Source organism: Hyperolius riggenbachi, chromosome 6, assembly GCF_040937935.1.
Source record: "Hyperolius riggenbachi isolate aHypRig1 chromosome 6, aHypRig1.pri, whole genome shotgun sequence".
Taxonomy (NCBI): domain Eukaryota; kingdom Metazoa; phylum Chordata; class Amphibia; order Anura; family Hyperoliidae; genus Hyperolius; species Hyperolius riggenbachi.
Genome location: NC_090651.1, coordinates 243,357,046 through 243,381,875, shown reverse-complemented (window position 1 = coordinate 243,381,875; position 24,830 = coordinate 243,357,046). Strand labels below are relative to the sequence as shown.

Below are 24,830 nucleotides of genomic sequence, written 5' to 3'. Positions count from 1 at the left end.
TGAGGGTGAAAGAGGGACAGGGCTCCTAAAAAGGGACTGTCCCTCCGAAAAAAGGACAGTTGGGAGCTATGCCTGAGTACAGGCAAAAGCACGATATTATGCACTGCCTTAGAACGTGCAGGTGTTGACACTAGAGTGCCCAGTATGATGCCCCAGAACTGTGTCTGGAAGCACTGCGACCTAAACGGGCCCGTTGGACGATGTCGGCTATTAGTTGGAGCACAGGGTACATAACGCGACCAATCAAAGCCAGATACCTGCGCTGCCGTACCGACAGCGCCACCTCCAGTGTTCTCTTTGCAGGTTGTTGTTTTTTTCTCCCTTTCAACAACTTTATTACTCCTCCCTAAACGTACAACCCAGAGCTAGGCCGATCCACGCATGCGCGTCATGCGTCAGGGACGCTTCCCGTACGTGTGACGGCTACTGAGGTCGGAGGGGAAGGAAGGGGGTTTGGGGCCTAGTGTGGAGTATGAAGGAGGAGGGCTTGCGGTAAGAAAGCAGCACCGGAAGATAAACACAGTGCTGTCACTGGCGGAGCGGTGAGTATTGCCCTATAGTAGGGAGTGATGCGGCCCTGCATGAGAGGGTGTAGGGACTACAAGTATCCGCATACTGCGTTCCTGCAGAACTGTGTGTGAGGACTACAAGTATCAGCATGCTGCAGCTATGCAGATGTGTGGGGATCAGTAGTTACTGCCTGAACTCAGCATACACGTTTCTTTCTTAACCTGACCACAGATATGTGTGAGTACCCACATCATTCCTTGTGTGGAGGCCAACAGAAGATTGATTTCTGCTTTATTAAAAGTGAATCTGGCCCCAGTGGTAGATATTCATCCTCACTAAGCCTACTGTCACCACTGTTAGACAGCACTCCTCCTGTTTGTGTGCTGTATACCCCTGCATGATTCGCAGTATCGTGTCATGTACAAGTCATGTGGGGGCAATAGTTACTGTGTATTTTTGTGTGTGTTCTTTTTTTAAACCTTGGTTGTATAATTAGAGAGCCAGAGTTTTGCACTTTAAAGGGATCCTGAAGCTAAAGATATTTAGAGGCTGCATTATTTATTTATTTTAAACAATACCAGTTGCCCGGCAGTCCTGCTGATCATTATGGCTGCAGTAGTATCTGAATCACATGCCTGGAACAAGCATGGGGCTAATCTTTTTGTCAGAAATATCTGATCTGCATGCTTATGCGGGTTCTATAGGCAGAAGATCAGCTGGACTGCAAGGCAATAAAAATTGTTTAAAATTAAATATTTCGGCTTCAGATTCCCTTTAAGGTGCATACATGCTAGGGCAGTGATGGCTAACCTTGGCACTCCAGCTGTGGTGGAACTACAAGTCCCTTGAGGCATTGCAATACTCTGATAGCTCTTAGCATAACTCGGGGAGGCAGAGGCATGATGGGATTTGTAGTTTTCTCACAGCTGGAGTGCCAAGGTTAGCCATCACTGTGCTAGGGCAAAGCTCCAGCAAAATCATCAGCTTAAAGAGAGCCTAAGCCAAAGTTTAGTTTTACTTACCTGGTGCTGCTACCAGCCCCCTGCAGCTGCACTGGAGGATTGTTTCTGGACAGCATGGTTGCAGGGGGTTGATAGAAACCCTGGGTAAGTGAAACTTCCTTTTTTTTTTTTTTTTTTTTTTTACTTTGGTTTGGGTTATCTTTAAGACCACATCTGCTAGAATGTAGTGCATGTACTGAAGCTCCAATACATCGGCAAGAGATCTGGCGTGCTGGATTATCTTGCCTAAATGCTGTCCTCTACAATTTTTCTCTCCTGAGTGCTGTTCCCTCCATGGTGTGCCCAGGCCTGTATTTACATTACAGGAGCGTATAGGCACAGATGTCATGGCACCCTAGACTTTGCCCTCCATGAACTTACAAAACCACCACCGATCCGCAAAGCAAGAATGTTGGCTGGCCTGGTCCCTTCTCCCTTACTCCCCTTGCCCATTATGGGTGCCCCTTAGTATTAGGTAGCCAGAAGTACCCTCAATATTAAAGTGAACCAGAGACGAAGCACCCTTGTGTATTTTACCATAGAAATCAGTGGGAACATTAGAGAAAACATTTACCATGCTCTCTGTTCCATCCTCACTGCTAAAAGTGTCTGTTATCTAGCTGAGATAAGAATCCCGGACTGAGCATTGATTCTGGCTTTGCTATAATGACTCAGCTATAATGATTCCTGAGCAAAGCCAGCAGGGGGCAGGCTTGGACTTGAAGACAGCAAAGAACACAGTCTCAGCTATAATTATTCTGTAGCAAAGCCAGACCGACTGCTTAGTCGGGATTCTTATCTTAGAGGTGATAACAGGCAAATTAAACAGAGAACAATGTAACAAAGAGCAGATTAGGTGTTTACTGTCATGTTCCCACTGATTTATAAGGTAAAATACATGAGGTTGCTTCATCTCTGGTTCTCTTTAAGTATCAAGAGGTGCCCCTAAATGAAGGAGGATCTGGTCACTGGAATGCTGAGAGCTGGGTGAGTAACCTCTCATTTACACTCCGGACTCTGCGTAAGAAAGGAGGGAGGGAAGCACTAGGGGAGTGGAGTGAGATGCCTTTCCATCATCAGGCACCTGTAGGCATGTGCCTACAGTGCCTTATGGTAAGTATGGCCCTGGGTGCCACACATTGGCCGTCCTCCACCCCCCATAGTAAGAGAATGTGTCACTAGCCTGCAGGCTAGCGATGTCTGTACAGCCTCATCCACAAAATGTTGCCTGAGGGATAGTGCAATGATCTCTGTCGTGTGACATTAGTCTCAAGAGTGTGTGAGGCTTTACCCTGACTCTTAAAACAACTAAAACTCCTCCACTATAATCACTGTCCTTTTCCTGAGGTAAACGTCAAAGTGGATTCCCTTAGTTAAATTATAACGTGGCACTAATAGTAGAAAATACAGCTTGCTTGCCATTAAATCCTAGATCAAGGTAGAGTGGTCATAAACACACAGAAATACTGTATTGCATTTTAATTTCATGCAAATTCTGTGCAACTTGGATTTGGACTGATAAAATTCCTATTGATTTTGTCTGGCCCAGTTCCAAGCTGCATACAGTTTTCATGAAATTTTTATGCAAGCTAGAATTTGCTTCTCTAATTTTAGGATATTGACTCCAGGAATGTTCTATAGTTATGCATCAGGCCCTATTTACTCTCAGGGCTGCGTCAGTTTCTGAATCGGATGCAGCATCCATGCTGTGGCGAAACCACAGCCAAAATGTGATTCGGATGCGTGCTACAGAAAACGTGCAGCATGCCGTTCAGAATCACCCCGGCAAATGATTTGGACAACATGCTGGTGTCTGAACATGCATAATTTCCCCGTCCGGCTCGCATGTGGGGAAACTCCTGCTTCACTAACTGAGGCCCAGTGCACACCGAGCGGTTTTTGGAGCGATCCGCCGGCCGCATCCGCCTGTAAAAACGCTTGGCTAATGTATTGCAATGGGATGGTGCACACCGGCGGTTTGAGGTTTTTGCCCAGCCGCAAACGTGCCTCTTGCTGCACGTTTGCGGTTTTCTGAAGCGTTTTGTCCTCAATGTAAAGTATAGGAAAAACGCAAACCGCTCTGAAAAACGCTACTTCAGAGCGGTTTGCCAGGCGTTTTTGTTACAGAAGCTGTTCAGTAACAGCTTTTACTGTAACAATATGTGTAATCTGCTACACAAAAACGCACCCAAAACCACTAGGTATGTTTAGAAAACTTCTCTAAACATGCCTAGAATCGCTCTGAAATCAGCTCCCAAAACCGCTAGCATATTGTGGATCTGCTAGCGGTTTTGGTGTGCACTGGGCCTTATAGATCTAATTTCCTTCTCGGCAACATCTAGCTGTTGAGTGATTTTAAAGGGCAACTGAAGCAAGAGGGATATGGAGGCTAACATATTTATTTCCTTTTTAACAATGCACATTGCCTGGCTGCCTCACTGATCCTCTGCCTCTAATACTTTTAGCCATAGACCCTGAACAAGCATGCTGCAGATCAGGTGTTTCTGACATTATTGTCAGATCTAACAAGATTAGCTGCATGCTGGTTCCTGGTGTGATTCATACACTTCAGCAGCCACATAGATCAGCAGGGCTGCCAGGCAATGTGTATTGTTTAAAAGGAAATAAATATGGCAGCTTCCATATTCTTCTCACTTCAGTTCCCCTTTAAGGAAATTTGTATTGAAAATAATATCTGGCCTGCCTTTGCTGAACATCTAAACAAAAAAACTCCCAATAACTACAAAAGGCAATAAAAACTAGTAGTTTCCCAAATGTCTTGCAAAATATTTGCCTATCATAGTTGATGAATCACTAACTCAGAATGAAACTTTAATACAGTATTCTGACTCCATTGTACAGTATTCTGACTTACTTGTTCCAAGCCAATAACTTTGAAAGTAGTATTGCTATAGACAACTAAACAAGTAGCGTGTTTATTAAAGAGTCAGCAATGACCTCATCTGTAATACTATATCACCTTTCCTTTAATTAAAGCTTGATAGCAGTGAGATGTTTTATTTTTTTTTTCCAAGTTCACATTATTCCTGTAAGTTTGTCTGTGAACCTGAAGATAATGTCTTTTTTTATTTTTTTTCCCCTCTAATCTTTAGAATCCTGTCTGTAGAATATTCCAGAAATACAGAACATACTTAAACCATGGAGCTTCCAAACTATAGCCGACAGCTTCTGCAGCAAGTCTACACCTTGGTTAAAGAGCAGCAGTTTTGTGACTGCACAATTTTTGTTGGTACCTTGCATTTTCGTGCTCACAAGCTGGTTCTTTCTGCTGCAAGTTTGCTTTTCAAGTCCTTGTTGGAAACAACAGAGACTATTTCCATTGATGCCTCTGTGGTGTCCACGGAAGAGTTCTCCCTACTGCTGGAAATGATGTACTCAGGAAAGCTTCCACCTGGAAAACACAATCTGACAAAAATTATCTCTGTGGCAGACAGTCTTCAAATGTTTGATGTTGCCGTGAGCTGTAAGAATCTCCTGACAGAACTCATGAATCACTCCACCCCAAGCCAGAAAACAAAAGATCTCTCAATCCAGCCCTTAACCTTGGTTAAACCAGAAGCAAGGCCTACAGTCCCCAGAAGCAATGTTGTAAGTGAAACTTTTGCAATTGATAAGATGTTACTGCCCATGAATACTGGAAGGACATTGCTGACTACTTCATCTGAACAGAGAGAGACTGACAAAGTTACCAATCCAATTTCACCTCCTAGGAATCTGGACAGCAATGGGAATTTGCTGGCCTACGGTGCAGCACTCCCTGAGAGCTCCACAGAGCTAACTCAGGAACAGGATAGTTGTAAAGGTGTTAAAAGCATGGAGGCTTCTGTGACTGGAACTCCAAGTCTAGAGAAAGTCCCAAGCCCAGTACAGGTAGATGAAGCACCTGTGTGTGAAGTACTGGATAAAGATCTATTTCCTGCAAAAGAAGAAATTACAACCTGTGTTCCAGTAGAACAGGCAGATGATAGCACTAATCAGCTCGTATCAGAAGCTATAGTTGCAGAAGAAGGTGCAGACTCTGTATCAGAGGATATTTGCACTGGAACCACTTTGGAATCTCCGGAGGAAGAGGGCGAACTGACTCAAGCATCGGATATTGCAGAGCCTAAGGCAAAGAAAAGAAGACTTGAAGATCCAGGTAACATGCTGTTTATTAAAACACCACTATTGTAAAAAATTGTAAAATTTAACATATACAAAAAAGGTACCGTATATACTCGCATATAAGCCGAATTTTTGACCCCCAAAAAGGGGGCCAAAAGTTGGGGGGTCGGCTTGTATGCGAGTCATGTTGGTCCGCGGGTCCCCCCCCTCCACTGGTCCGCGGGTCCCCCGCTCCCCCCAAGGCCGCCGCCGCTGCTATTACCTTTCCACATCTTCTATTCCCCTCTCCGTGCTTGTAAACATCCACAGCAGCGTGCCTGGCGCTGCTACTGTGACGAGGCAGGAGGCAGGAAAGAGCGTCCTGTTACTATGGGAACCGCTCTTTCCTGGCTCGCCGCTCGTCACAGTAGCAGCGCCGGGCGCGCTGCTGTGGATGTTTACAAGCACGGAGAGGGGAATAGAAGATGCAGAAAGGTAATAGCAGCGGCCGTGGGGGGAGCGGGGGACCCGCGGACCAGCTATACTGAGCGCTATACTGAGCACCATACTAGCTAAACTGTGGCACATTACTAGCTATACTGAGCACTATACTAGCTAAACTGGGGCACATTACTAGCTATACTGAGCGCTATACTAGCTAAACTGGGGCACATTACTAGCTATACTGAGCGCTATACTAGCTAAACTGGGGCACATTACTAGCTATACTGAGCGCTATACTAGCTAAACTGGGGCACATTACTAGCTATACTGAGCGCTATACTAGCTAAACTGGGGCACATTACTAGCTAGACTGAGCACTATACTAGCTATACTGAGCACTATACTAGCTAAACTGAGCACTATACTAGCTAGACTGAGCACTATACTAGCTATACTGGGCACTATACTAGCTATACTGGGGCACTTTACTAGCTATACTGAGCACTACAATAGCTATACTGGGCACTATACTAGCTATACTGGTGCACTACCTACCTATACTGGGCACTTTACTAGCTATACTGGGACACACTAGGGGAATAAGGCGGCCAGCATTTCCTACCCCCGGCTTATATGGGGGTCAATCATTTTTCCCTGGTTTTTCAGGTAAAAGTTGGGGGGTCGGCTTATATGCGGGTCGGCTTATATGCGAGTATATACGGTACATTTGTCACAGAGTAAAATGTACTGTAGATTACTTTTATCCTTTGGCGTCACTTACTGTACATTGTGAAATTCTGATACTAGTCCATCTCCGCATGGAGGTCATCAGTATTTTCATTATTTACAAAAATGTGAGCAAGTCTGTCCCCTCATGCACACACTATTCTTGCAGTTGGACCGACCAGGATGTGCTTTTGGTAATCAAGCAATTCCTTAAAACCTCCAATTAGGAGATGGACTAGTTCAAAATCTGTCCGAGCTGAATACACATTATCTGGCTGCATTTTTTCACAAAATATACATGGTCTGGCAAAGCAGTTTTCCACAAAATATACCAGGCGGCATTTTACCACCCCCCAAAAAACACATTAAGCAGCGTTCTTCCTTCATACGGAGAGTATTACTGTGTCGTCCCCCCCCCCCCCCCCCCGATACCTCTAGTGACAGTCAGACACCTGAAAACAAAAAATAAAAAAACTCACCTGGGTGATGGCCGCTTTAGTGAGGTGAAATAATCCTGTAATGGGTTGATGCCCTTGACAAGATTCATTCCACAAAGGGTAGCTATAAAATGAGTTTGGTAATGGGTCTGATAAAGGTCTTTTAGTTCCTGGTCTGGTAATACTCACTTGCAGCTTGCACTCCTTTCTATCCTTGCTGGAAAAGCTGTGTGTGATCAGACCCATAGACAAGTCATTTTTTGGGGGCTTGTTGATCCTTCACAAGTATAACATCTCCAATACATAGGTTTGGAGTAGGTTGCTGCCATTTCTTTTGAGGTTGAAGAAGAGTGAGGTACATAATCTTCCACCAACTCCAGAAACAATTTGCTAGTGTTGCATGTGTTTCCATTGGCTATGGTATGGGTTACCTTGTGTGTAGTCTCCAAGTGGAGTAGGTATAGATGCAAATTTTTGGGTGAGCAGAGTCATTGGGGTGATTTTTTGATCTCTGGATGAATGTCTGGATAGTTTTCAGGGTCCAGCAGACTGAAGGTGTCGTTAGCAGAAGTCTCTTATGTATTCTTCTTCTAGATTTTTCCAAATGAGTTAGTTGATACGGATCTGGTAGCAATGTCTGTAGGGTTAGCCTCAGATGGAATGGAATGCCACTGATCCGGCCTGGAAGAATTCCTGATCCTGTCCTCAACAGACAGAGATATGTTGTTATCTTCAGGTATGGATAAGACTCTGAGTTTCTTTAGTTGTCACTGTAGAGGATGGTGTTGACATCCTTATCCTTCACTTTGTAATAAGGACATGGTCTGAAGTTTGTCTGCTTCTTAGAACATGAGGAGTACACTTCAGAAGGTTTGAAGTTTATCAGTGCATACATCACCACAGTTACCCAAACTAGAGCCAGTCTTTGTGCATATGGATTATTGTCGTGACCACTGCATTGCTCTCGCACCTTCTGTACTGTCAGAATGTCTCTTCCAAGCAAGTTTAAGATCTCGGCATGGTTTTCTAAAGGTGCGTACACACGCACTATTGTAACAAACGGCGGGTCCGTCAGACCCTCCTGCGTCGCGGTCGTTCTGCCGACAGTAGTACGTGAGTACAGGCTGTTGGAAGACTTATTTTGACTGATCCGCCCGGTGGATCAGTCAAAAACAGTTTTATCAGTCTGCCGACAGCTTGTACTCACGTAATGCTGTCGGCAGAACAACCGCGCCGTGGGAGGGTCTGACGGACCCGTCGTTTGTTACAATAGTGCGTGTGTACGCACCTTAAAGCAGGAATCTGATTTGCTAGGTGCCTTAAAGTGCAACTGTCGGGCATAAAATCAAAAATCGATTCTTTATTTTTATCTGGTAAACAAGTAGTAAGGATGCTAACAGGGCAATCCAAAAGTTAAAATCTCTATTACTTTTCTTGTTGATAAATGATCATTCCCCAGTTTACCTGACTCTTATTTGGTACACACAAAATTTGGCACACAAAAAGGAAGTTGCAGGGCATGCTGGGTTTTTTTTTTTTTTTGCTTCTGTACATTAGTTAAGTCTGAGGGGAAATAAAGAAGCAAAAAAAGACAACCCAGCATGTCCTGCCACGTCCTTTGTGCGGCAACGTACCAAATAAGAGTCAGGTAAACTGACTATAAACAAGAAAAATAATAGAGATTTTAACTTTTGAATTGCCTGGTTAGCATCCATATTACTTGTTTACAAGATAAAAATAAAGAATTGATTTTTGATTTTATGCCTGACAGTTACACTTTAACCACTTGCCGACCGCCTACGTCATATTGGCGCGGCAAAGTGGCAGCCCCAGGACCACGTAACGCAGAATGGCGTCAGGTCCTGGGGCACTCTTTGGCCGGGGATCGCGCGCTGGGATGCGCGCGCATCCGCCGGCAATAGGCTCCGCCCACCCGCGACGTCAACCCGCCGGCCAATCGGAAGCGCCGGCGGGTTGTTAACCCGACGATCCCCGGATAGGAAGCGTATAATACGCTTTGTAATGTTTACAAAGTGTATTATACAGGCTGCCTCCTGCCCTGGTGGTCCCAGTGTCCGAGGGACCACCAGGGCAGGCTGCAGCCACCCTAGTCTGCACCCAAACACACTGATCTGCCCCCTGATCGCCCACAGTACCCCTCAGACCCCCCCCTGCCCACCCCCCAGACCACCATTTGCACACAATCACCCCCCTAATCACCCATCAATCACTCCCTGTCACTATCTGTCAACGCTATTTTTTTTTTTTTAGTCCCTAAACTGCCCCCTGCTCCCTCCTGATCACCCCCCCCCCTGTGTACTGTATGCATCTATCCCCCCTGATCACCTGTCAATCACCTGTCAATCACCCGTCAATCACCCCCTGTCACTGCCACCCATCAATCACCCCCTATCACCACCTGTCACTGTTACCCATCAGATTAGACCCTTGCGGGCACCCAATCACCCGCCCACACGCTCAGATTGCCCTCAAACCCCCCCTTATCGATTCGCCAGTGCATTATTTACATCCGTTCTTCCCTGTAATAACCCACTGATCACCTGTCAATCACCCCCTGTCACTGCCACCCATCAATCACCCCCTGTCACTGCCACCCATCAATCAGCCCCTAACCTGCCCCTTGCGGGCAATCTGATCACCCACCCACACCAATAGATCGCCCGCAGATCCGACATCAGATCACCTCCCAAGCGCAGTGTTTACATCTATTCTCTCCTCTAAACACCCACTAATTACCCATCAATCACCCCCTATCACCACCTGTCACTGTTACCCATCAGATTAGACCCTAATCTGCCCCTTGCGGGCACCCAATCACCCGCCCACACGCTCAGATTGCCCTCAGACCCCCCCTTATCAATTCGCCAGTGCAATATTTACATCTGTTATTCCCTGTAATAACCCACTGATCACCTGTCAATCACCCCCTGTCACTGCCACCCATCAATCACCCCCTGTCACTGCCACCCATCAATCAGCCCCTAACCTGCCCCTTGCGGGCAATCTGATCACCCACCCACACCAATAGATCGGCCGCAGATCCGACATCAGATCACCTCCCAAGTGCAGTGTTTACATCTCTTCTCTCCTCTAAACACCCACTAATTACTCATCAATCACCCCCTATCACCACCTGTCACTGTTACCCATCAGATTAGACCCTAATCTGCCACTTGCGGGCACCCAATCACCCGCCCACACCTCAGAACGCCCTCAGACCCCAGCCCTGATCACCTCGCTAGTGCATTGCTTGCATCTATTTCCCCCCTCTAATCACACCTTGAGACACCCATAAATCACCTCCTGTCACCCCCTAGCACACCTACCCATCAGATCAGGCCCTAATTTGCCCCGTGTGGGCTCCTGATCACTCGGCCAAACCCTCAGATCCCCCTCAGACCCCCTTCCGATCACCTCCCCAGTGCATTGATTGCATCTATTTTCCCCTCTAACCGCCCCCTGAGACACCCATCAATCACCTCCTGTCACCCCCCTAGCACTCCTATCCATCAGATCAGGCCCAATACATCCTGTCATCTAAGAGGCCACCCTGCTTATGACCGTTTCCACAAAATTCTCCCCCTCATAGACCACCTGTCATCAAAATTTGCAGATGCTTATACCCCTGAACAGTCATTTTGAGAAATTTGGTTTCCAGACTACTCACAGTTTTAGGCCCGTAAAATGCCAGGGCAGTATAGGAACCCCACAAGTGACCCCATTTTAGAAAGAAGACACCCCAAGGTATTCTGTTAGGTGTATGATGAGTTCATAGAAGATTTTATTTTTTGTCAAAAGTTAGCGGAAATTGGATTTTTATTGTTTTTTTCACAAAGTGTCATTTTTCACTAACTTGTGACGAAAAATAAAATCTTCTATGAACTCACCATACCCCTAACGGAATACCTTGGGGTGTCGTCTTTCTAAAATGGGGTCACTTGTGGGGTTCCTATACTGCCCTGGCATTTTAGGGGCCCTAAACCGTGAGGAGTAGTCTAGAAAACAAATGCCTCAAAATGACCTGTGAATAGGACGTTGGGCCCCTTAGCGCACCTAGGCTGCAAACAAGTGTCACACATGTAGTATCGCCATACTCAGGAGAAGTAGTATAATGTGTTTTGTGGTGTATTTTTACACATACCCATGCTGGGTGGGAGAAATCTCTCTGTAAATGGACAATTGTGTGTAAAAAAAATCAAAAATGTGTCATTTACAGAGATATTTCTCCCACCCAGCATGGTTATATGTAAAAATACACCACCAAACATATTATACTACTTCTAACTACAATCAGAGAAAGAACATGTGTGCATCAACCAAGTGAACCTGACAAATCTGGCTTTGCAAATTTGGCCTATTGGCTAATCACGAGACATTGCTCATGCAAATAAGCATTTGCTTTCGCATGCCTAAATATGCAGGGTCAAAACCAAAAACCGCAAAACAATCGCCCTGCGGGAATTAGTTCATGCTATACAGCACTATCCAGGGGCGCCACGAGGAGGCTTCCCATTGCCCCATGTTTTGGGGTGTATTTTTCCACATACCCATGCTGAGTGGGAGAAATATCTCTATAAATTGACAATTGTGTGTAAAAAAAAAAAAAAAAAATTGTCATTTACGGAGATATTTCTCCCACCCAGCATGGGTATGTGTAAAAATACACCCCAAAACACATTATACTACTTCTCCTGAGTACGGCAATACCACATGTGTGGCACTTTTTTGCAGCCTAACTGCGCTAAGGGGCCCAAAGTCCAATGAGCATCTTTAGGCTTTACATGGGTGCTTACAATTAGGCACCCCCCAAAATGCCAGGACAGTGAACACACCCCACAAATGACCCCATTTTGGAAAGTAGACACTTCAAGGTATTCAGAGAGGAGTATAGTGAGTCCGTGGCAGATTTCATTTTTTTTTTGTCGCAAGTTAGAAGAAATGGAAACTTTTTTTTGTTTTTTGTTTTTTGTTTTGTTACAAAGTGTCATTTTCCGCTAACTTGTGACAAAAAAAACGGAAAATTGTATACTCACCTAACGGTAATTTTCCTTTCCATGTGCATCCATGGCAGCATACATATGGGTTAAGCCCCACCCCTACCAATTAACAGGACCTTAGCTATAAAAGAAAGTGACCCCTAGCGAGCAGCATTCTCATTGACTGGCCGAACCGGAGAACAGCAAAAAGTCAACAAAAGGAAAGGGAGGGAAATCCCTATGCTGCCATGGATGCACATGGAAAGGAAAATTACCGTTAGGTGAGTATACAATTTTCCGTTTTCCATATGCCTCCATGGCAGCATACATATGGGATCTAACTAGCAGAAAAAAAGTAAGGGTGGGACAAGACTTGCTGACCAAAAATAATTTAAATTAAGGCTTTAACAGATTCAGAAATAACTTTCTTTCTAAATTAAACTGAAGCGGAGGCTGCTGGATTGACTCTGAAATGGGCAATGAAAGTATGGACAGAGTTGGCAGCCTGGTGAATCTTTGCCCGGATAGCGAAGGTGGCACAGGGGACAGCTGAGAAGAGTGCACTGTGATGCCACCCAGAGGGACAAGGTCACAAACTCTGATAATAGGCTAGCCTTAATAAAAGGCTTTCTTGATTCATTTGAGCCATGAAGAGATCTTTTGAGTTTGATGTTAGCTGGCTCTTTCTCAGACCTGATGGAATTATGAAGAGCTATTCTGATTTTCTGAAGCTCCCTTGTTACATTCACATAGGCTCTAAGTGTTCTTGCAACATCTAGAACATGCAGATCAGAGGAATTTGTATCCATAAAAGATGGCACTGTCCGATCCTGAGTAAAGGGAAGCCCGGAAGTGAAGTGCTGTAGTGGTCTCAAAACTACTGAGTAGGATGTCAAGAATGAGCCCCTAGATCCTGGAGCTCGGAAACTCTTCTGTCCAAAGAGATAGCGAGGCATAGTTCTTAAGGTTGTTAAGTCTCATCTCCTGCAGTCTTCCACTGGGTCAAAAAGAGGTTTTGCTAGGTAACTGAGAACCTGCGCAGTTCCCACTTTGGGAAAAAGGTTGCAATTAGGATGCTTGTTCTTGGTGACAGCCTTCATAAATTGAACTATTAGAGGGTGAGAGACCCAGCAGTGATCCGTCAAAGCAGAGATGGCAGAAATCTGCACTTTGAGAGTGCAAGCCAATTGTTTTTATAGGCCAATCTGGAGGAAGCTAAGAATATGTTGTGCTGGTGGACCCATTGGGTCTACATTTTTTTTACCAGAGCAATTGAGAAAAAATATTTTCCAGTTTGTGGTAGTTTTCCCTGCTTTTAGCAGTGTGTTTATCAATGATTCTGAGTTTACCAGGTCTCTAAGCTTCCTCCCACAATCCTTAAGCCATTAAATCAAGGGGAGGAGACAGATAATAAATTGAGTCCTGGGACAGGGGGTTTGGTCTGACTGGAAGAGGAATAGGAGGTTCCAACTTCAGGCTCCAAATTAGAGGGACTCATGGCTGGCATGGCCAAAATGGACCCACCTCCAGGGGTACCACTTGTTCTAGGAGGAGTCTCAGAATTTTGAAGATAAGTGGAGTTGGAGGAAAAAAACAGAGACTATTCAGAAATTTCAGGTGTTGCCAGAGCACCCTGAGCTCTTGAATGTGGGGGCGAATCTCCTCGAGCTGGCATTTAGTTGATGTAGGTTGCCATCAGGTCCACCTACCCAATGGTCACAGATCACTCTGGATATATTTTATTGAGTGGCCACAAGCTATTGCCTCAGTCCCCTTGATTGAGAAAATCTGCCGCAGCAGTGTTCTCCCCAGAAATATTTTCCAGCCGGGTGGCATGAAAAAGTAGCCGGGTGGGGAAGAAAGGTTACGCAGGGTGCTGCTGAGTCAGAAAGTGAAACGCTGAAAGGAGAGTGAGGGTCACACTGGCTGGGTAATCGCACTGGCTGGGGAGAGGTCAGCATCACACTGAGTGCTACTGGGTGGGACGATAACCTGTTCAAGAAACAAAAATCGCATTGCGAATGCTCACAAAATGCTGTATGCAGTGCATTTGTGATTTTCATACAAATCGCAACTGTAGTGTGAATGCCACCATAGGGCAACTTTGTCATAGCGATTCTCTGTTCGCTGGCGTTCAGCAAAGCTCTAAGGATTCCCTGAAAAGCACCTGTGTGAGTGGGGCCTTAGTGCCATAGCCCCATCATCACATATATGACCTGACACTATTCACCATCCCTGCATGCAATGTATGTTACTCCTGCTGCTGCACAGACACTAGTTGCAGAGGAGTGCTGACTTAAAGCTGATTACACGGGCAGGCGACATGAGTGGTGAGAACTCCAGCGAAGACTTTGAAAAAGCCATGCTAGTTTAAAGGGGAACTGAAGTGAGAAGAATATGGAGGCTGCCATATTTATTTCTTTTTAAACAATACACATTGCATGGCAGCCCTGCTGATCTACTTGGCTGCAGTAGTGTCTCAATCAGACAAGAAACAGGCATGCAGCTAATCTTGTCAGATCTGACAACAATGTCAGAAACACCTGATCTGCTGCATGCTTGTTCAGGGGCTATGGCTAAAAGTATTATAGGCAGAGGCTCAGCGAGGCTGCCAGGTAAATAAAGATGGCAGCCTCCTTATACCTCTCACTACAGTTGTTCTGTACAGCACAGTGATTTGTGAACATACAAGTAGTCTGTCTGAACTCAATGGATGTATGTCCTACTCAACCTAATTAACTAACTGCGGAGACAAAAAAAAAGGCTAAACTTGATGTAAAATGCTGAACTAAACTTTTTGCCATTGCCCATATTGAAAGCTAGATATCACAGTGATGGAACTGAACAATTTGGGGTTAATAGCTAGCAAACCAAGTGTCAGCTTGTGATAAAGTGCAGAGACACAGGAGGCAGAATGAAAGCTGCCTTTTACAGCCTTTGTAAACCACTTATCTCTCTCACTGAATGCTCCAGAATAAAGAAACTTGTTGATATGTTAATGTGCCCTGAAGGACCTGGGGAAGGGGGCATTGTACATGCTGCTCTGAAGGAGAAGAAGAGAAGAGAGTCTGTCCACTGTAGTAGCCAGCGGGAGTGACTCACCAAAAGATAACAAATCAAACTGCACATTTTCAGTGCGGACTCCAGCTAAAAGTTCCCGCGGTCTGCCTGTTCCTCTCTCTGCTATGAGATTTCCCCGCCCTTCTACGCTGCTGATAGGAAGGAAGGAGCTGAGGAGGAGGGCGGAGATGGTGTCTCTGTTTGCGTTCCAAGCTGTCATGTCTATCGTGCGGAGGAAAGAATTTATGATGCAGACAGCGGCCAATCACAGCAGCCGGGCGGGAACAGAGATCTGGTGGGCGCTCCGCCCGGGTAATAGGCTCTGAGGAGAACACTGCGCAGAGTTCTGAGGCCCTATGAAATAAACTGCCATGATGCTGCAGAGATTGCTCTCTGCACTGGAGATAATATTGCTGACCTCTAACATGAGGAACAGACTCCTTGTGTCCCTCTGCTACTTGATATCAAAGACTGACGTCTCATCCCAGTGATGGCTAAAGGTCTGAAGCACCATATAAGCCACCCTGTGTCTGAGTATATTTGCAGGGATCAATCAGCTTTGTTTTGACTATTTTACCTAAGCTAATACGACCTGTAAACATGTCAAACCATGCTTGCATGTTTACGAGTTATGGGTGAACGATTGGGTAATAGTTGTTGAGCTTGTGTTTAGCCACCACCGCAGACAGTCTCATCGTGGGAGTGGGAAGGATGGTCTGAGAGTAACTCTGGTGGTTTCATTGATGGAGAAACCCTAGTTGGAATGGGCAGATGTGCCAGTGAACCCATTTGACCATCTGGATTGTAGATGACGAAGTGCCCAGGAGGTGTATACAACACCTTGATTAATGAATATAGTATGATAATCAGCACTCGCAAACTTTTGGCAGCAATTTTCTCATCTGGTTACTGCATTGGATATAGATTGGAATCTTGCTCACGGAAAGATTAGGTCCTCAGAAGGAGTGAGGTGGCTTTCCTCCTTGTTTGTTAACCAGCCAAAGACAGACTTTGAAGAAGAATCTGTTGCTAACACAGTAGAGCCTTGGGATCTGATGCTAGCAACAAAAGATTGTCTAAAAAGTGATAAAGTCCTAACTTTGCTTTCTCAACTGAGCCACCAGACACACTAGTACCAAAAAAGGTTGTCATGGCTGTGATAATGTCGAGAAGGAGGATGGTTACTGGAGAAGAATGTTACCAACTGCATGGTGGAAAGAAGTTTGAAATAATGAATGTATCTGCCAAGTCATTTGTTGTAACTCCATCTTGAATGTTTTCAGAAAGATGAAGATTTAGAAATTTCAGATCCAGTACTGAACGCAGATCACCTGACTTCTTTACAATGAAGAGAGGAGAGTAGACTTCCTGAAAGCGTTCCTCTTCTGGAACCAACATAACAGCCGTTTTCTGCAATGAGTCATGAATGTAAAAGAGCAGGTCTCTGTAAAGACAAAGCGACTAAGTGGTGGAGTGAACTTGCACATCCAAGAAAAAACCGAACCACTCTGTATCTGTGGCCCACTCGTCCTTTATTGTTTTTTGTCCAAATATGGAACTGCTGAAGCTACTATCTGGACTTCAGAATTGTCAATAGGACTCTGCGCTGACTGCTTTGTGAGCTTATGGAGATTAGCATGTGAAGTTTGCCAATTCCTATGGTCTGGTCTTTCCTTCCTCAGTGTCTTCTCTCCTTTGGTATAATACCAGCCTTGGTGACTGTTGGTTGCCAGATCCAACTTGTTACTAAAAAGATTTCTTCCATCAAACAGAGTTTTAAACACATTTTGTTGGAAGCTGGGATCAGCAGACTATTTTTTTTTTTTTTTTTTTACCAATTCACTGTCATGGCAAAAAGCCTGGCATATTAAGTGGACTGGACAAAATCTATAGCCGCTTCCCTAATAAACTTAGAGAAAGTATGAACGTTCTCTAAGCTGCCAGGATAGAATCAGAATCCTTGTCCACTTCCGTGGCAACTGAAGATAGAGCCAGGGCTGGTTTACATGCCCCTCCAGTCGTCGTATACACCATCGTTAAATCTATATCACGTTTATGGTCTAGGACATCTTAAAAAGTAATCAAGACTTTTAACCTTACATGGCATGCAAGACACATGACTGACATGTCCACCATGGAAGTGAACGCTAGGGCTGGAGAATTTTCTTGAAGAAAGGATGATGTTTGGAAAGTCTGCTTTTTCAGGAAGGACTTTCTCCTTACCTTTTCCCATCTTTATTTGATCTCTTTCAAGACAGGAAAGGAGAATGATAATTATTTCAGACGTTTCTTATCCTGGAGAAGGGTTTCCTCTTCCCAGTGAATGGCTTCAGAGATGGCTTGGATAAAGGAGAAATAGAAACCAGATATCTGTATGCTCACTCTCATTGGATTCATGCTAAACCATAGATAATTGAGGATATTCAGTATCTTCATTGATTTGCTGGGAGGATGCTTGGGGACCAAAGAGCCTTCATAGTAGTCCACTGATTCCTGGACAGCCTGCTTTATCATCTTGGATGTGTGCATCTGGTGGAACTCTGGCTCTTGTCCCATCTGGTGGAAAAAGATCTACTTTACTGATTTCCCTGGCATGGTTCTGTCGCCACAAACCCAGCAATCTGGGGGGCTATGGTGCCTTTAACTGGGACCTGATCCTCCAGTTCCCAGGCAGGTTATTTACCTGCTCCTTGAGCAGGATCCTGAGTGATGATATAAAGATCTAAAGCAGGATCTTAAATGATGACAAAGAACTAATGTCCTAGAACTGTGGTGGGAACTTGCCCTCCATTGTTCTCTTCTTCCTGGGCTTGTATATAAAAAAGTACAGCCCATTTATGGAAGGTGTGCTCTCTTTATTTGTAGAAAAGCGGGGTCACTTACCTGTATGACTCTTACCTATTGACCTTAGAATTATCTGTTTCTGGCACAGTGTGATCCAGAATGCAGTCCAACGGACCGCAAGAGATGAAATAAGTAAGATAAGAGGTACATGAAACGTAGCCGAAAATAAGAAATCAGATAATACTTTCATGCAAGGAATGCTATGTCATTTATATTGCACATAGTACACAATACTGTTCATATAACTGTTTATAATGAGCATGGCAGGTGATAAAATATAGTACATAGTGCTACCAAGATACTTGGAATAACTTACCTCCTCCTGCAGCTTGAGAAGCATAACATCAGAGGGACAGCAAATAATAGTGCCTTTACCTTCAAGCCAGACATAGAGGGAGGTAGTGTTGCAGCCAGCACAGTCCTGTGTGTATCCAGCCTTGTGAGAGGAGGTGAGGAGAGCTCAGCTGTGAGGAGATCTTTGCTGTGTCCAGAGCAGGGATTGGAGAGCAGTCACTGCAAACACTTCCTGGTCTGATGGCTGTGCGTTCCAAGCTGGAATGCACTCTAAGCCATGTGCTTCAGAGTCTTTCACTGTGAGACAGGTGAGTGGAATCACACTGAACACTCAGCAGAACTGAACACCCAGCAGGAGAGGCTGAACTATTTCTCACATAATGGAGCCTGAGCAGTCAGCAGACAGAGCAAGAGATACAGGTGAGAGGGATCACACTGAACACTCAGCAGCACCAAACACCCAGCAGGAGAGGCTGAACTATGCCTCACATAATGGAGCCTGAGCAGTCAGCAGACAGAGCAAGAGATACAGGTGAGAGGGATCACACTGAACACTCAGCAGCACCAAACACCCAGCAGGAGAGGCTGAACTATGCACCACTAACCTGTGCAACTGCAGACAGGAAGAAAAAAAGGTGAGAAGGATCACACTGTGCTCTGCAATCGTATTTAAGTCATGCAGAGCAGCCATAAAGGGGGGGGAAAGATCATTTAGATCAAGCTCCCACCATCACCCCAGATATAAGGTCCCTGAATAATTTGACATTTAGTCATGACAACAGGGCTGCGACCAGGAGAGGCTGAACCTGGCCGGAACGCCGCAGAAATGTCGGCGAGGTAAGAGTAAAATAAAAATAAATAGCGCTGAAACACTAAGGAACCTGTTCGGAGGTGAGGACAAAAATGAGAATGCTGCTCGCTAGGGGTCACTTTCTTTTATAGCTAAGGTCCTGTTAATTGGTAGGGGTGGGGCTTAACCCATATGTATGCTGCCATGGAGGCATATGGAAATAAAATCTTCTATGAACTCACCATGCCTCTCACTGAATACTTTGGGATGTCTTCTTTCCAAAATGGGGTCATTTGGGGGGTATTTGTACTATCCTGGAATTTTAGCCCCTCATGAAACCTGACAGGTGCGCAGAAAAGTCAGAGATGCTTGAAAGTGGGAAAAATCACTTTTGGCACCATAGTTTGTAAACGCTATAACTTTTACCCAATCCAATAAATATACACTGAATGTTTTTTTTTTTTATCAAAGACATGTAGCAGAATAACTTTCGTGCTCAAATGTATAGGAAATTTTACTTTATTTGAAAAATGTCAGCACAGAAAGTTAAAAAAGTCATTTTTTTGACAAAATTCATGTCTTTTTTGATGAATATAATAAAAAGTAAAACTCGCAGCAGCAATCAAATAGCACCGAAAGAAAGCTGTATTAGTGACAAGAAAAGGAGGTAAAATTCATTTAGGTGGTAGGTTGTATGAGCGAGCAACAAACCGTGAAAGCTGCAGTGGTCCGAATGGGGAAAAAAGGCTCTGGTCCTTAAAGAGACTCCGTAACAAAAATTGCATTCTGTTTTTTATCATCCTACAAGTTCAAAAAGCTATTCTAATGTGTTCTGGCTTACTGCAGCACTTTGTACTATCACAGTCTCTGTAATAAATCAACTTATCTCTCTCTTGTCAGCCTGTGTCTGGAAGGCTGCCAAGTTCTTCAGTGTTGTGGTTCTGCTATGAACTCCCCCTTCCAGGCCCCTGTATGCACACTGCCTGTGTGTTATTTAGGATTAGAGCAGCTTCTCTCTTCTCTCTTATCTTTTACAAGCTGGATAAATCGTCCTCTGAGCTGGCTGGGCTTTCACATACTGAAGAATTACAGACAAGGGCAAAGCTGTTTGCAGGAAGAAACAAGCAGCCTGAAACTTCAGTGCATGAGAACAGGGGGAAAGAAACACACAAATAATCTCTTGAGATTCAAAAGGAAGGCTGTATACAGCCTGCTTGTGTATGGAAGTATTTTTTATGTGTGGACATACTGTACATCAACCTACTTCCTGTTTTGGTGGCCATTTTGTTTGTTTATAAACAAACTTTTTAAAACTGTTTTTAACCACTTTTAATGCGGCGAGGAGCGGCGAAATTGTGTCAGAGGGTAATAGGAGATGTCCCCTAACGCACTGGTATGTTTACTTTTGTGCGATTTTAACAATACAGATTCTCTTTAAGGGGTTTTATGACTGCAGTCCTTAAGTGGGTAAAGGGAACCTAAACTGAGAGGAATGTGGACGTTTCCTTCTAAACAATACCAGTTACCTGGCTGTCCTGCTGATCTCTTTGACTGCAGCAGTGGCTGAATCACAGACCTGAAACAAGCATGCAGCTAATCCAGTCTGACTTCAGTCAGAGCACCTGATCTGCATGCTTGTTCAGGGGCTGTCAATGAAAGTATTAGAAACACTAAATCAGCAGGGGAGTCTGCCTGGCATTATTTTAAAAGTAAAAATCCATAACCACCTCCGTTTAGGTTGCCTTTAAGTAGGGATGATGATAAGCAGCCTCTGGAGTAGGTATCTCTTCCCTGTTGTTGGGGTAAGTGTTCAAGAGAACCCGAGGTGTGTTTAAAGAATGTTATCTGCATACAGAGGCTGGATCTGCCTATACAGCCCAGCCTCTGTTGCTATCCCAAACCCCCCTAAGGTCCCCCTGCACTCTGCAATCCCTCATAAATCACAGCCGTGCTGTGAGGCTGTATTTACATCTGTAGTGTCAGTCTTAGCTGCTCCCCCGCCTCCTGCATAGCTCCAGTCCCTGCCCCCGTCCCTTCCCTCCAATCAGCAGGGAGGGAAGGGATGCAGGCGGGGACTAGAGTTCTGCAGGAGGCGGGGAGAGCAGCAGACTGACACTATAGAGATAAACACAGCCAGCTCTGACAAGCTGTTTGTCAGCAGCGTGGCTGTGATTTATGAGGGATTGCAGAGTGCAGGGGGACCTTAGGGGGGTTTGGGATAGCAACAGAGGCTGGGCTGTATAGGCAGATCCAGCCTCTGTATGCAGATAACATTCTTCAAACCCACCTCGGGTTCCCTTTCACATTCAATTAATATGGGTAGGCCTATATGTATATTTCCCTTGACTGGAGAAACTATGTACCTGTCTGCTCTTCTACCGACAGTCTCTACCTGACCAGAGCAGGTTTTTAAGATGTATTGAGTGGCCTGTCCATTTATGATTTTTATGGTGACAATCCTGCTTTAAAAGGAAAAATCCATATCCTTCTCAGTTTAGGTTCCGTTTAAAGGGAATCTGAAGTGAAAATAAACTTGATAATTTTGTATGTGTAGTACAGCTAAGAAATTAGCAGCACAAATATGAGTCTCTCATTGTTTTACAGTACAGGAAATGTTAAGAAACTTGTTAAACAGTTATCTATGCAAAAATGCTTCTCTGAGCTCCACAATTTGATCTTTGGAGCATTTATACATCAAAGAAACAGCCAGAGACAGATTTAGATACCATTTTTACTCCAGGGAAGTTGAAAGGGTGATTAGTTCTGCTTGTATTAATGAGACTATTTTCTTTTGCTAATGATGTTCTATTAATTATTAGTACTACATATACAAATCATTACATAAGGTGTTTTTTTGTGTGTTTTTTTTTCACTTCAGTGTCACTTGAAAGGGGGCCATGCCGCGGGACGTTTGATTTGCATACAGAGCCCTCTCTTTCATTGGTGGTTCTCCAGGCAATAGCCTGGACTGCCAGTGCTGTGTATAGGCCCTAACAAAAGCAATGAAACATAAACCTCTCTGTATGCAGTTGTGTTGTAAAAAAAAACAAAAAAACTTTCAAGTTGCTCTTCTCTCATCCTCTAAGTGTCTTCTTTAGCTACTAAGACCTGTCATGGTTACAAAACGTTTTGTAAAGATTTTATGTATGAGTCTGTTAACCTAGGAACATTGCTTTATTATATTTTGTTTCAATTATGTTTATTGTGTTTTGTTTTCACGGTTTAGAGTCTGAGAAAGCATCGGGTGAGTTGGATTTTCTTATCCGTTATGAAAGTGTCTTCAGTGAGGCTCTCTCGGATTCTCAAAGCGTTCTTGAAAATCTTAAAAAGTGTCAAGATATCAAAGAAGCTGATAAACAGGTGAGACTACTTAAACTGACCCTCTGTTAGGAGTCCTATAGTGATCAGCAGGGATAAGGCTGTACTGTATAGACTTACCATTCTTCCTACAGTGCTCATTTGGAAATATGAGCTTATAGGGAATTGTGGCAGGTCACTTTTTTTGAGAACTGCTCTTACTGCATAAGCAACATAGCTGCACCAACCTGACTATATACTGTAGCCCCCTATACACTCTTTCATTAACTTACACACTCACTCACATACATCACGCTTTTGGGTGGGGACAAGGCTTCATGGCATGTGGTCTCACCCCATTTCCACCTACATGAGCCAGTGTAGAGTTGGAGTACGGTCAGGTAGGAGTTTGTTACACTCCTGCATTTAAAAGTACAGAAGGAGAATGCAAAGTGCTTGAACAGATTCTTACAGCCCTATCTTTCCAAAACAACTACTGTAACAAGGCAGGTAATTTTTTTTTTTTTGTAGTATACAATGCTGTCTTACTTTTAGCAGTAGCAGTAGGGTATTGTAAATGGTATCATCCTGATTTAAAACTTCTTGCTTTTACTTTTAGCAGTCACTGTGTCAAGTATGACACCGATTTTGTTTTTTTAGAACCTTTATTTCTCCAAATGTATTGTCTCGGACTCTAAATATTCTTTCTATTACTTCAGAATGAACATGTTACCCATATGCGCCTTAGCGTTATCTTACCTGTTTGAGAACATATACTGTATGTATTAGCCCCCCCCCCCCCCCCCAAAGTGCTGGGTTTATTAACCTGCAAATTCCACTCATAAAAAATATATCCACCAGTTGTGTGATGGATGAGTAAGGGGCATCCTGCAGTCTGCTAAATTTTTCTTCCTACACACTTTTTTTATACACTGGTTTTGAAAACATAATCTCTGGTCCAGTCATTACTGTTTTTTTTTAGTTTAAACAGGTATTTTGGCTTTAATAGCAGCTTCAGGGCCGAGGAAGTTGAAATCTACACCATTTTTATGGCCTTTTATCCATACCAGCGTGTAGATTTCAACTACTCTCGGCCCCATTGCTCTGGTGCTATCGTAGCCTTGCTCGTTCAGCTGCCCTAGTAATAGCAGAGCTCTATATGCTGATCAGGAGGCGATTTCGTTGGCCTCTGACCCTGTGATCACCGTGAGCCAATCACAGTGATCACATTATGCTAAATGGACAAAAGACATCCTGGTCCTTTAGGGGCCAGAGACAACCAGTATGAAAAGCGTTAAACTTTTCAAATCTGTACAATTTGCTGAAGGAAGAGGAAGTATATAGGTAAATAATTAACTTTAAAGGGATACTGTAGGGGGGTCGGGGGAAAATGAGCTGAACTTACCCGGGGCTTCTAATGGTCCCCCGCAGACATCCTGTGTTGGCGCAGCCACTCCCCAATGCTCCGGCCCCGCCTCCGGTTCACTTCTGGAATTTCTGACTTTAAAGTCAGAAAAGTACTGCGCCTGCGTTGCCGTGTCCTCGCTCCCGCTGATGTCACCAGGAGTGTACTGCGCAGACACAGACCATACTGGGCCCGCGCTGTGCGCTTTTGATGACATCAGTGGGATCGAGGACACGGCAACGCAGGCGCAGTGGTTTTCTGACTTTAAAGTCAGAAATTCCTGAAGTGAACCGGAGGCGGGGCCAGAGCATCGGTGAGCGGCTGAGCAGTCACAGGATGTCTGCGGGGGACCATTAGAAGCCCCGGGTAAGTTCAGCTCATTTTCCCCCGACCCCCCTACAGTATCCCTTTAACGTAGACCTGTGCGCAGTTGCATAAAGGTAATATGTAGTATAATTATGTGTTTTTTGTGTCAAAGCCAATAAAGTTCCATTTTCAGATTCATTATAATTTAGTGTATTTATGTAAACTAGGAGACCAAAAAACAGCATATCCTTAGCAGTGCGCCACCACACAAATTGTTCACTAATATGTATACAAGGATAAACACATCGAAAATCATTTGAAGAGACCAAAAAGTTTTTCATGAAGATGAACTTGAATTTTTTATATATCCAAGAAGTGCAAAAAGTTGCAAGATTCAATAATCTTCAAAAGAAGTTCATCTTAAGACACGACATCCCATAAAAGGTGCAATATCGAAACAGTAAGATCAATTGTTTTTAGAAGACTACAACGTGGACTTGTTTCGGGTAGACCCTTCTTCAGGCCTTCACAAACAATTGTGTACATCTGCACTACACACACAGCACAGAATGGAAAACCATCTGGATCACAACTAAGCCAGGAAAATCCATCTGC

The 24,830-nt window shown here is 44.4% G+C and overlaps 1 protein-coding gene across 3 annotated transcripts in view; it reads left to right on the top strand.

Annotated features, from left to right (window-relative positions):
* The first annotated feature begins 409 nt into the window (after window positions 1-409).
* Window positions 410-24,830, top strand: part of ZBTB40 (zinc finger and BTB domain containing 40) — a 68,939-nt gene continuing 44,518 nt past the window's right edge. For all 3 annotated transcript variants that reach the window (XM_068240600.1, XM_068240599.1, XM_068240598.1), the window contains exons 1-3: window positions 410-542; window positions 4,625-5,670; window positions 22,434-22,567. In XM_068240600.1, the coding sequence (XP_068096701.1) occupies window positions 4,671-5,670; window positions 22,434-22,567 (1,134 nt within the window). In that variant the 5' untranslated portion in view covers window positions 410-542; window positions 4,625-4,670. The remainder of the gene's footprint in view (window positions 543-4,624; window positions 5,671-22,433; window positions 22,568-24,830) is intronic.